The 12,571-nt window shown below is 44.6% G+C and overlaps 1 protein-coding gene across 3 annotated transcripts in view; it reads right to left on the bottom strand.

Moving 5' to 3' along the window:
- itprid1 (ITPR interacting domain containing 1) overlaps window positions 1-12,571 on the bottom strand; it is a 302,950-nt gene that overhangs the window by 197,878 nt on the left and 92,501 nt on the right. For all 3 annotated transcript variants that reach the window (XM_072467364.1, XM_072467365.1, XM_072467366.1), the window contains 2 exons: window positions 5,301-5,354; window positions 1,078-1,129 (listed from right to left, as the gene is read on the bottom strand). In XM_072467364.1, the coding sequence (XP_072323465.1) occupies window positions 1,078-1,129; window positions 5,301-5,354 (106 nt within the window). The remainder of the gene's footprint in view (window positions 1-1,077; window positions 1,130-5,300; window positions 5,355-12,571) is intronic.

Below are 12,571 nucleotides of genomic sequence, written 5' to 3'. Positions count from 1 at the left end.
CTAGCATGCTCAGTGAATGGCCAGAAAACAGATTCAGTTTTTAAATAACTCTTACCACTTCTTGAAGACACTGTGCATCTCCTCTTTAACACAGATAGGCTGCCTTTAAGTAGCATGAGCTGTTTGTGATATTGGACACCCCTGCTGATGTGTGTAGTCAATGAACAGCATGAATAATGCTAGCTTCACACATCAGACAGCATAAATATACTGAACCGCCTGAAGATCCCGCAAAAAGTCAATTGAATGCCGTCTCCACCTTCAGAAAACACACTGTTTGTGGGGTTTGGTGTGGGGAGGGGGGGGGGGGGGAATCACACCCTCTGGGTGTCAGGCACCTACCTCACCAAAATCACAGGAGTGGGAATAGATTCTAATTTATATGGGAAGCTGCTTCTAGTGATGAGCACTTATTCATATACCTTAATGAAGCCTGCAGCTAAATGTGATAGAGGTGTAGAGGGTTATGGGCCAAATGCAGGCAATTGGGACTAGCTCAGTGGTAAAACCTGGACTGCATGGACAAGTTGGAAACAAGGTTTCATGCTGTAAACCTCTATGACTCTATGACCCATTGAACAACCAAACCAATATTATGCAGTGTTCTGGCTTACTGTAGCATCCAGAAAGCATTAAAAATGCACAGCATTTTCACCGCCATCATATTTGTCATAATCTGTGATAGTTTGAAACTGCACTTTCTCAGGGATCAGAAAATTATTTGTTGCCAGTAAACCCCGCACTCTCTCTCTTCCCCCCCCCCCCCCCCCCCCCCACACACACACACATTCCACACTGCCCACTGCGCCCCTGTTCCCCGTCTTTCATCAAGAGATTTGTGTGGCTGGACAGAAAATAATACACAAAAACAGATCATTGTGACTCCCTCTGAAATCATCTCTTTTAACCTGCAGCCCCCCACCCAAAACCATCGTCTGATAACACAGCTGAGATCAAGTATTCAATGGGCGGACATTATGATAGCTCCTGAAGCAAAGTGCCACATTGGATCTTCAGTACAATGTCACATTCAACATTTTCTTTTAACATTAATTTCAGCTGTAAAAATAAACTAACCTCATATAATCTTGTACAGACATGTTTTGCATTCCACTTGGATATAAGTTGGCTGTTGGGTGGGAAAATAAATTGCAAAGTATTAAAATAAAAAAATATTTCAGCGAATTTTCTGAAATGAACTTACTTAAACACAATGAAAGCATGTACATGGGGACATTCATGGAGCTTTTCACAGTATAGATATAATTTAATGCTCTCCCTCATGGCATGTTTGGTGATGGGAGGGCATTTAATCAGGTGGGAGGGTGGAAGGCAAGGGTCCTGCTGCTTTTCCCACCTCCTCCCTGATTAGACTGTACAAAAGCCCACGGACAGCCACTCTTCCATTCCTCTTAACCCAATCAAGGAGCATGATAAGAAAACCCTTGTAGGGTTGCTTTTGAACACCTGAGGGAGGTGGTGGGGGGTGCGTCTCTTGCTCAAATGCGCTCAATACCAGATCAAGGGACCCATTGTCAGTACGATACATTGGAAGGGGGCAGGGGCTGCTATCTGCCAGGTCCCCTACAACTCCCTACCCCGCGACCCCCTCCTGACATGGGGTCTAGTGATGATTCTTGGCTTTGGATGGATGTCATACCAGCAGCAGCCATTGCCTCACATTCAGTAAAGCTGCCAGCTTATGATTGGCTAGCTTCTCACAGTGGCTCTCAGTGGGCACGACATCTGTCCACAGGGTTCTTGAAGTTAGGGAAGGGCTGCTACTCTCCAGTAATATAGTAGGCCTTCTCCATGGGTGGCACGGTAGCACAGTGGTTAGCACTGTTGCTTCACAGCACCAGGGACCCGGGTTCGATTCCCAGCTTGGGTCACTGTCTATGCGGAGTCTGCACGTTCTCCCCATGTCTGCGTGGGTTTCCTCTGGTGTTCCGGTTTCCTCCCACAAATCCTGAAAGACATGCTGTTAGGTGAATTGGACATTCTGAATTCTCCCTCAGTACACCTGAACAGGCGCCATAGTGTGGTGATGAGGGGATTTTCACAGTAACTTCATTGCAGTGTTAATGTAAGCCTACTTGTGATACTAATAAAGATTATTATTATTAAAAAAGGCAACACAGTGCTGACTCAAGTGAGACCCCCCCGTCAGGTTCATTAAATACCTCCATGTAACTCGGTCTGCCCACCATCTCCCTGTTTGTAATCCATTCTTGCAATGATTGTTGACAGTGCAGCCATTACCTGGGAATTAACTTGCAAAAGCGTATCCAAAAAATAATTTCTTGATGGTGAATCCAAGTGCTGGTTTGGACCTCAGAGAATACAAGTTTAATTTCTACTTTATTTTCCAGAGAAAGGGCTTAGCATTTACATGCTTCTGCCAATACTGCAGTGATAAAATAAAACCCAACTTTTCATTATCTTGCCATTGCATCATGTTGTATCGAACATAATCACATGGATCAGGAGGGTCCCAAGATTGCTCTGGGGGTTCCAGAGCAGCAATGAGGTGTTCTCTTGGTCACACTGTCACTGGGCAAGGAATTGGAAAATAAAACAGCCAACCTTGGTTGGTATCCCGTGAAGCCAAGGTTCTGTGGATCCTTTTAGTTGATAATGAGATGGGGTGCTGTACATTCGCAGAGAATAGGATCAACAGCCTTCCAACGTTCATTTCTTTGCCTCAGAAGTGATGAATGTGCAAGATAGCAGTGGAGTCCTGGGCCCTATAGAATCCTACCCCAGCTTGCGACTTGCCTAGAATATATGGCCCATGCATCATACTCTTTCCAATCATTGAATCATAGAATTTACAGTGCAGAAGGAGGTCATTTGGCCCATCGAGTCTGCACCGGCTCTTGGAAAGAGCACCCTACTTAAGTCCACGCCGGCACTCTATCCCCGTAACCCAATAACCCCACCTAACCTTTTTGACACTTAGGGGCATAGCATGGCCAATCCACCTAACCTGCACATCTTTGGACTGTGGGAGGAAACCGGAGTACCCGGAGGAAACCAATGCAGAAACTGGGAGGAAGTGCAAACTCCACACAGTCACCCAAGGCCCAGGTCCCTGGAGTTGTAAGGCAGCAATGCTAACCACTGTGCCACCGCGCTGTACCGTCCACTTACTCTATCTTTGTCATCTGTATTCTGTGCTCCCAAGGGAAAGATTGTTTAAGTTTCTACACTGAAGGACACATATCAGGCTTGGACCAACTTCAAAATGTAGACACAGTCCATGGCAACCTATTTCCTCCTTCTGAAGTCCTAGCTGTAGCAGGCAATGTAATATCTGCAACTTCGATAACTATTCTCTATAATCAATAAACATAGACAAAAGGGATCAAGCATTGAACCGTGAGCCAACCCACCAGTGGGAAACTACCACCTTTTTATTTGCCCAATGCCTATTCCAACTCACTATATTGTCCTTCATATGGCACTTAATTTGGATCTATAGCCCATTGGTGCTTTTATCAGGATTTTTGGATTTCAAAGTAATTTTGGTTGGAACCAGGTGACACGGGGTCAAATGGCATCCCTCTTTGCCTTCCCCTTGTTTGACCACAACAGGCTTCTTGTTTGAAAAGGATACACTTTCCAAGTTAGTGAGTTGTTTACCGTTTATACACTAGAATCATAATCATAATTCTTCTCAGACAAGACAGTATGGCAGCACCCTGTGTTTGGAAAATAACACTCTTGTAGCCACTACATAATAGCAGCGTGAAAGCAATATTCATCATATGCAGGGATTGGTTCTTTGAAAACAAAAGGAATATGTTCAAATCTTGCGCCTTTGTGTTCAACTTTGGTTGCCACACTACTAGAAGGATGTGGAGGCTATGGAGAGGGTGCAGAGGAGGTTTACCAGGATATTGCCTGGTATGGAGGGCATTAACTTTGAGGAGAGGTTGGATAAATTAAGTTTGTTCTCACTGGAACGATGGAGGTTGAGGGGCGACCTGATAGAAGTCTACAAAATGATGATGGGATCCCAGGATGGTAGAGTCAATTACTAGGGCCATAGGTTTAAGGTGCGAGGGACAAAATTTAGAGGAGATGTGCGAGAGAACTTTTTTTTTTACATAGAGGGTAGTGGGTGCCTGGAACTCGCTGCCGAAGAAGGTGCTGGAAGCAGGTACGATAGTGATGTTTAAGGGGCATCTTGACAAATACATCAATAGGATGGGCATAGAGGAATATGGGCCCAGGAAGTGTAGAAGGTTTTTGGTTAGGCAGTATGGTCAGCGCAGACTTGGAGGGCCGAAGGGCCTGTTTCTGTGTTGTACTTTTCTTTATTCTTTGAATTTTCTGGGTGCTTGGAGAGTCTATTGTTTCTGTTGTTTTCTCCATGGCAACACATCTGATGATAGGTCAACCTGCCACCCAATCAGCATCCTTTTCTCTTGTCGTATACGTTTTTGTGATTTAAACATTTTTTTGGCATTCTTGCATTTGTCCTGATGAGTACAGGACAATATGTTTTGGCAACACCAGCGGGGGATGGTGGCATAGTGGTAATGTAACTCAACTGGTAATCCAAAGGCCCAATTAATCATTTGGGGTCAGCCCACAGAAGATTGTGGAATTTAAACTCAAACCATGAATAATTTCAATTATTTAACCTGGAATTGAAAGCTAACCATCAGTAATGGTGACCGTGAAACTATCATTAGTTGTCATAAAAATACATTTGTTTTACTAAAGTTCTTTAGGGAAGGAAATTTGCCATCCTTATCTAGCCTAGCTTACATGTGACTTCAGAGCAATGTGCTTCAATTTTAGCTGAAATGGTCAAGCAAGCCACTCTTCTCAGGATCCATTAGGAATGGGAAGTAAATGCTGGCCTTGTTAATGATGCCCAAATTGCACAAAACAATAAAGGAAGTCTATCCTTTCAACAATATTCAAGAACTGTAATTATATGACCAAGAGTTGTTGCATTCCATGTTGGGTCTGTTGCAACGGTCAAAACAGGTAACCTGTAAGATGACTTGCCTAAAAATAATTAACTAAATAATATCTCATGAAACTCATGTGGCCAGTTTATAGCTGAACTCCGAGACTTAGGATCTCCCTTCATAGGTGGGTGCAGTATCCTCTAACAGACAGAATCAGCTAACAAAAAATGGTGGAGAGATAGGAATACATGGAGCACTTCCCCAATTTGTTTTCTACCTATATTGCCTCAAGCCATTGAATTATAGGAAGGAGTGGATGGAGAAGATGGAAGAAAAGCAAGAATTGTGGAGAGAGGAAACATAAACACTCACCTTCTATGCCCAGCATCAAGTCATCTTCTATACTATACATCCTCTTCAAAATACCTGATGGCCAAACAAAATAGTTTATTACTATGTCATTGAAAATCCAAATTTTATTTTCAGAAATAGTTCAGATTAAGTGATGCAAACCAAGATGTTAATACAAGAAGTCTAGACACACCTTTTGGTAACACAAAAAAAAAATTATAGCAATCTATACTTAAAGCATTTGGAGGCATTTTGCTGTTTGATCGAAACTCAGCTTCAGTTAAAACTTCATCTCATGATGGGACATGTACTTGTGAGCCCCACAAGGGAAGCACAGGTAGAAAGTGAGAAATGTGTTCCAGTAGTTCAGAGCTAGAATACTGTCACTCCCATTTAAAAGTGAATGGAAAAGTGCACTAAATTCAGTTAATTATTTGCCCATCCAGCCAGGCAACGATGAGAATAAAATTGCAAATTATTTGCTTTTAAGTTTACTTTTAACTTTTGCCCTTCACTTCCTTGTTTTGCTGTGCGAACCACATCTCTTTTCTTGACAAAGTTACAGGTCAGCTCTCAGATCACTGAGACTGATACTCTGCGACAAACATATTGTCATCCAAAATTATTAGATATCTCCACTTTCTGCACCACTTATGTCATTTAGGTTGTACCTTTAATAAGTTCTGTTATTCTTGGCATTAAAATTTGTAAAGAAAATGATACAAGAGGGCATGGCAGCACAGAGCCACAGTGGTCAGCACTGCTGCATCGCAACGCCAGGGACACAGATTCAATGCTGGCCTCAGGTGACTGTGCAGAGTCTGCTCATTCTCCCCATGTCTGCGTGGGTTTCCTCCGGGTGCTCCGGTTTTCTCCCACAGTCCAAAGATATGGCGGTTAGGTGGATTGGCCATGCTACATTTCCCCTTACTCTCACCGAACCTGCACATCGTTGGACACTGAGAAAACCGAAAAAAAGAATTGGGTACTCTATATTTATTGAAAAAAAGAAAAAGGTTAGGTGGGATTACAGGGAAAGGGCAGGGGAATGATGCAGACTCGATGGGCCAAATGACCTTCGTCTGCACTGTGGGATTCTGTACAACATGCTTATGGGAGCATCTTCATGGAGTAGTTAATCTGCATTGATATTAAAGAGGAAGTTCAATGGCAAAGGTTGAAACTGAAGGGACAGCACTATAGATTTTTAACTGCAAGATGAACTGGCTACAATGTTAACCTGTCATATGTATATTAAAGGCCGTTGACAGTTCTGGGATTGCGAACCAGTCAGTGCTGGTTTGTACAGTCTAGTTATTGACTGGAATGTGTAGAAGATACAAAAATTCACACTAAGCATTCAAATTCTGCTTTGTAAAATAGACAACGAGGATTTTTCTCTGTGCCCGATGGTACATAGAACATAGAACGATACAGCGCAGTACAGGCCCTTCGGCCCACGATGTTGCACCGAAACAAAAGCCATCTAACCTACACTATGCCATTATCATCCATATGTTTATCCAATAAACTTTTAAATGCCCTCAATGTTGGCGAGTTCACTACTGTTGCAGGTAGGGCATTCCACGGTCTCACTACTCTTTGCGTAAAGAACCTACCTCTGACCTCTGTCCTATATCTAATACCCCTCAGTTTAAAGCTATGTCCCCTCGTGCCAGCCATTTCAATCCGCGGGAGAAGGCTCTCACTGTCCACCCTATCTAACCCCCTGATCATTTTGTATGCCTCTATTAAGTCTCCTCTTAACCTTCTTCTCTCTAACGAAAACAACCTCAAGTCCATCAGCCTTTCCTCATAAGATTTTCCCTCCATACCAGGCAACATCCTGATAAATCTCCTCTGCACCCGCTCCAAAGCCTCCACGTCCTTCCTATAATGCGGTGACCAGAACTGTACGCAATACTCCAAATGCGGCCGTACCAGAGTTTTGTACAGCTGCAACATGACCTCCTGACTCCGGAACTCCGGATGGTAGGAGGGCATTAGGCTTTAAACGTACTGGTGAATTTTCATCTGTGACAGGGCAAACATCAGAAGGGAGGTTTTTCTCCACGTGTGCCCGAGAACAATGGAATTTTGCAAAATAAAGCATCCAGTTATGCTCCGTTGCTATAAATGCAGTATAACTGGACACATTTAGAAGCATCCACTGCAAATTGTTCAATTTGTTCATATATGCTTCCGTGTCCCCTGGTCAATAACCCCCCAAAAATCACAGTTCAGTACTTCAGACAAGATTCCAACACCTTTCTTGGATCATGCTCTGCATGTATTGAAAAGTGACAGCTATTACAACCAGTCCCACGTGAGATTACCCAAAAGTTGTTGATCCGGTCGATACTCCTCAATTTGTAATCTGGTTGAGAAACTCTCAAATTTGTTATCAATTTGGGTGAGAAGGGATGACTGGCCCAGTGTCTTTATTCAACCCACCCTTGCTGGTAGCAACAAAGGTGTCATAGAATCCCTACAATGAAGAAGGAGGCCATTCAACCCATCGAGTCTACACTGACCTTCTGAAAGAGCACCCTTCCTAGGCCCAATCCCCCACCCCATCCTCGTAACTCCACCTCGGGGCAATTTAGCATAGCCAATCCACCAAACGTGCATATCTTTAGACTGTGGGAGGAGACCGGAGCACCCAGCAGAAACCCACGCAGACACAAGAAGAATGTGCAAACTCCAGAGACAGTCACATGTGCAAACTCCACACATACAGTCACTTGAGGTTGGAAGCAAAGCCGGGTCCCTGGCTCTGTAGGGCAGTAGTGTGAACCACTAGTGGCTGTGCCACTGTGCCGTTTAATCGAACCAAGTTCCCTTTACCCTGGGTACCTTTTCCAAACTCATTAGTTATGTTTTAAAAGGAGCTAATTTAACCAGGCTTTCTTAAGTTAAGATAGAGTAAATTTATTACTTGCTAGAAATGATAGAACACATGCATTTACAGTCATTTGGATTAATAGTCACAATTGGGTACAATGATAAGTAATTTTTTTAAAAAGGTTATACGGAACAGTCCTTGAGTTGCAAAGAGTCGATAATGAGCATGGCAGCCGATACTGGTTGATTCCAGTCGTTCATGTCCGCTGACAAATATTCAGTTCTTTAGTTCGTGTGTTCTATGGTTTGGTAGAGAGATTTCAGTTCCTTTTCCAGCTGCAAACTTTCTGCTACTGATCGACTTCCACAGTCAGAGAGAGTTTTCGATGCCCCTGCAAAAGTTGGCTATTGTGCAGGGGCCCTGCCTCGGCTAGTCTCATGGCAAACTTTCTGCTGTTTTGCTCACAGCTCACACACACACACAGATCGCCAGACGAACAGACACTGGGTCACACCCTCAGCTAACTTTTAACTCTTGTCTTTGTGTATTCGAACTGAGTCCATTATATTGTATGCAGGGTCTTTACATGAGAAAACCATCATGTTCCTTTGTCTTTACCAGACATGGTATGGACGGTTTACAAATACCTTGTCTGGAAATACAGGGTGTGGAGATGCCGGCGTTGGACTGGGGTGAGCACAGTAAGAAGTCTTGCAACACCAGGTTAAAGTCCAACAGGTTTGTTTCAAATCACTAGCTTTCGGAGCACTGCTCCTTCCTCAGGTGAATGAAGAGGTGGGTTCCAGAAACATTTATATGGACAAAGTCAAAGATCCAATCCAATACTTTGAATGCAAGTCTTTGCAGGTAATTAAGTCTACAGGTCCAGACGAGAGCAACTGGAGAGAGGGATAATCACAGGTTAAAGAGGTGTGAATTATCTCAAGCCAGGACAGTTGGTAGGATTTTGCAAGCCCGGGCCAGATGGCGGGGGGTGAATGTAATGCGACATGAATCCAAGGTCCCGGTTGAGGCCGTACTCATGTGTGTGGAACTTGGCTATAAGTTTCTGCTCGGCGATTCTGCGTTGTCGCGCGTCCTGAAGGCCGCCTTGGAGAACGCTTACCCGGAGATCAGAGGCTGAATGCCCTTGCTGATGAAATGTTCCCCGACTGGAAGGGAACATTCCTGCCTGGCGATTGTCGCGTGATGTCCGTTCATCCGTTGTCGCAGCGTCTGCATGGTCTCGCCAATGTACCACGCTTCGGGACACTCCCTAGCCAAGCTGTTCCAGTACAACTACAACACTGGTATCTCTCCGGCAATGTGGAAAATTGTCCAGTATGTTTGTACACCAAAAACAGAACAAATCAAAACCCCACCAATTACCACCCTGTCACCATGACACATGCTGAGCTTTTTAGATTCACACCAATTTGGCCTCTCTATTTTAGATTTGCCCTCCTGTAGGAGAGCAGCTCCCACCCCGACATCACTCCAATCAATGGCTACTTTAAATGTTTGGTTAAAATCTGGGGCTACAAACACAGGTTTACCTATTAAATGGCCTTCAGCTTTTCAAAAACTCTCTTATATCTCCCAGTCCATACTACCTTTATCTTTTTCGGTAGTAGGTCTGTCAGCAGGACAAACTTACGGAGAACCCACACATCCCCAAGAACATCCTGATTTCCCATTTTGGGGTGGGAATGGAGAACTACGCTATGGTTTGTACCTTGGAAGCCCTGGGCAGTATCTATCCTTGACCCAATACATGCCCTCTAGTGATCGGTTAGCTTAGTTGGCTGGACAACTGGTTCGTGATGCGGAGTCAACAGCGTGCATTCAATTACTGTACCAGCTGAGGATATTCATGAAGGCCCTGGCTTCTCAACCTTGCCCCTCACCTGAGGTTAAATCACCACTCAAAGGGAGATCAGTCTATGGTCCTTTCAGACTATGCTATTTACACTTGCATGTCCCAGAAAATACCCGCTTCTCGGTCTTACTTTTCAGTTCAGCACCACCCTTTCTGTCATGATGAGGGCCGGTAGTATTGCCGTACCTCACTTGGCTGCTCAGTTTCCTATCACTCTCCCACCACTACCCCTTCCAGTTGGTTCGGGTTAAGCTGAGGAGTGCCTCTTCTCGAATGAGAGCCTGTGGATCAACTCATAATTGTCGGCCAGTCCAGTTGCCTAGCTGGCCCCTGTGACCCTCTGTTCCTCACGGTTGTGTTCTTATCAGAAGGGGTATGTAGTTTTTAAATTCCTCAAGGAGAATTATTTTATGGAGGTTTTCAATGGTGGCTTCTATTTTAAGTGCCCACACCTACTGGTCAAAAACAAGTTGCTTAAGCCTTTCAAATTCCAGATTTGTCTGGTCAGGTCGTTTTCTGAGAGTATGGAATTTCTGCTGGTACACCCCAGCGTGAACTGGTACACGCTTAATAGTTGGGCAAGAGGGAATAAATCTCGTAAACTTTCCCTGAAAGCTTACTCTGCAGTAACAAGGACCACAGTTGGGCTGGTCACTTTAACTGCTGCATAAACTGCTCGAAAGAGATAAGGAAGGCCTCCACCTCAGCTTCATCAAACTTAGGGATTAAATGAGAGAACCAGGTTGCCTCAACACTAAGGCCTGAGTGAGCAGGGTCTTCAAGGGACACAGTGGGATTCCCACTCCTTGGTTTGAGTTGTTTTAGTTGAAACTCCCTTTCCTTTTCTCCCTCCTGAAATTCTAATTTCCATAGCTCCAATTTGAATATCTCTACTGCAATGTTATCTATTTCATCATCCTCAAAAGTCCCTGACCGCCCCATTAGTAGTCGGTGGTTTTCTGGCTTTTGGGTGAAATTCTGAATCTAAGTGCCTCGCTAACACTTTTAACTGTTCGAGGGAGAAGTGTTAAATCCTCAAACGTAACACTCTCTGCTTCCACAAGAAAAGTACTTGCATAAGACACAGACAAACTGTGCAAACTCAAGAAAGTCTTTCTTAAAATCGGTTTCACAGAACTCACCAGACTCTAATTCGTTTCATCCGCAGGAACAAATTCTCGACTATGAGGCCCCAATTTGTTCACTCTCTATGGTAACAATATTGCCACGATTAGCCCTCAATTTGGTTCCAATTTCCTGGACAAGCTTCACAATTTGTTATGACCAGAGGGCCAGAATACAAGACCAGGGATGTACTTCGGAGGCCGTATAAGACTCTGGGCAGACCCCATTTGGAGTACTGTGAGCAGTTTTGGGCTCCGTATCTAAGGAAGGATGTGCTGGCCTTGGAAATGGTCCAGAGGAGGTTCACAAGAATGATCTCTGGAATGAAAGGCTTGTCGTATGAGGAACGGTTGAGGACTCTGGGTCTGTACTCGTTGGAGTTTAGAAAGATGAGGGGGGATCTTATTGAAACTTACAGGATTCTGTGAGGCCTGGATAGAGTGGACGTCGAGAGGATGTTTCCACTTGGAGGAAAAACTAGAAGCAGAGGACACAATCTCAGACTAAAGGGACGATTCTTCAAAACAGAGATGAGGAGGAATTTCTTCAGCCAGAGGGTGGTGAATTTGTGGAACTCTTTGCCGCAGATGGCTGTGGAGGCCAAATCACTGAGTGTTTGTAAGACAGAGACAGATAGTGTAGCCATCTGGGATGGCCACTTACAACAAGAAACATGGACGTTCGTAAAGCCTAAAGGGAAATATGGACAATGTAAGATTCAGGCAGACTCAGAGCCTGCATGTATATTCGTGAGCAGAGAATTCAGACAGCATCGAAACCCCCAACCGATTAGCATTTTAATGGCCCATCTCCGTAAGACATAGGACTGATACTCAGGTAAACAAAACAATTCCAGCCATTTCGGCGCCACTCCCTTTACTCAGGAAGCATAAACAGCAAGGTCTGTGACCGCTTAGGACACGCCCAGCCATCAAGGCACCCACCCCTTTATTGGCTCAGATCGAAGGCAGTGATCGAGAACTGCCCAATTAATTGGGTCCAAACCTAAGGACCGCCCAAAAGAGCGTGAACTGCCCCCCCCCCCCCCCCGCCCCCCCCCCCCCCCCCGCCCCCCCCCAGGATAAAGAGAGATACTGCCATGTGTTCGATCTCCTTTGGACCTGGCGCTCCGACAAAGTCCATCTCCAACTGCAGCACCACGACCAGAAGCAAGCCCAAGTTCAACGCCCGCTACCAGATGGATGAGCCCAGCTCCAGACCCTGCGGATCCAGATTTGAACAAAGGCCACTGTTCCTCTGACCTAAGCCGGGTGCCTGAAGTTAAGTACAGGTTGTCATAGTTGCTAGGTGTAGTTTAGCTCGCAGTGTTTATGTTGCATGTCTAAGTTAATCTTGTGTGTAAATAAAGTATTATTGAACTTGAACGAACTAACTGGTGGTTGGGTCTTTGATCGATATCCGGTTGAACCTTGTGGTGGTATC

This window comes from Scyliorhinus torazame, chromosome 11 (assembly GCF_047496885.1).
Source record: "Scyliorhinus torazame isolate Kashiwa2021f chromosome 11, sScyTor2.1, whole genome shotgun sequence".
NCBI classification, from domain to species: domain Eukaryota; kingdom Metazoa; phylum Chordata; class Chondrichthyes; order Carcharhiniformes; family Scyliorhinidae; genus Scyliorhinus; species Scyliorhinus torazame.
The sequence above is the reverse complement of the archived record's forward strand: the minus strand, read 5'-3'. Positions and strand labels throughout refer to the sequence as shown.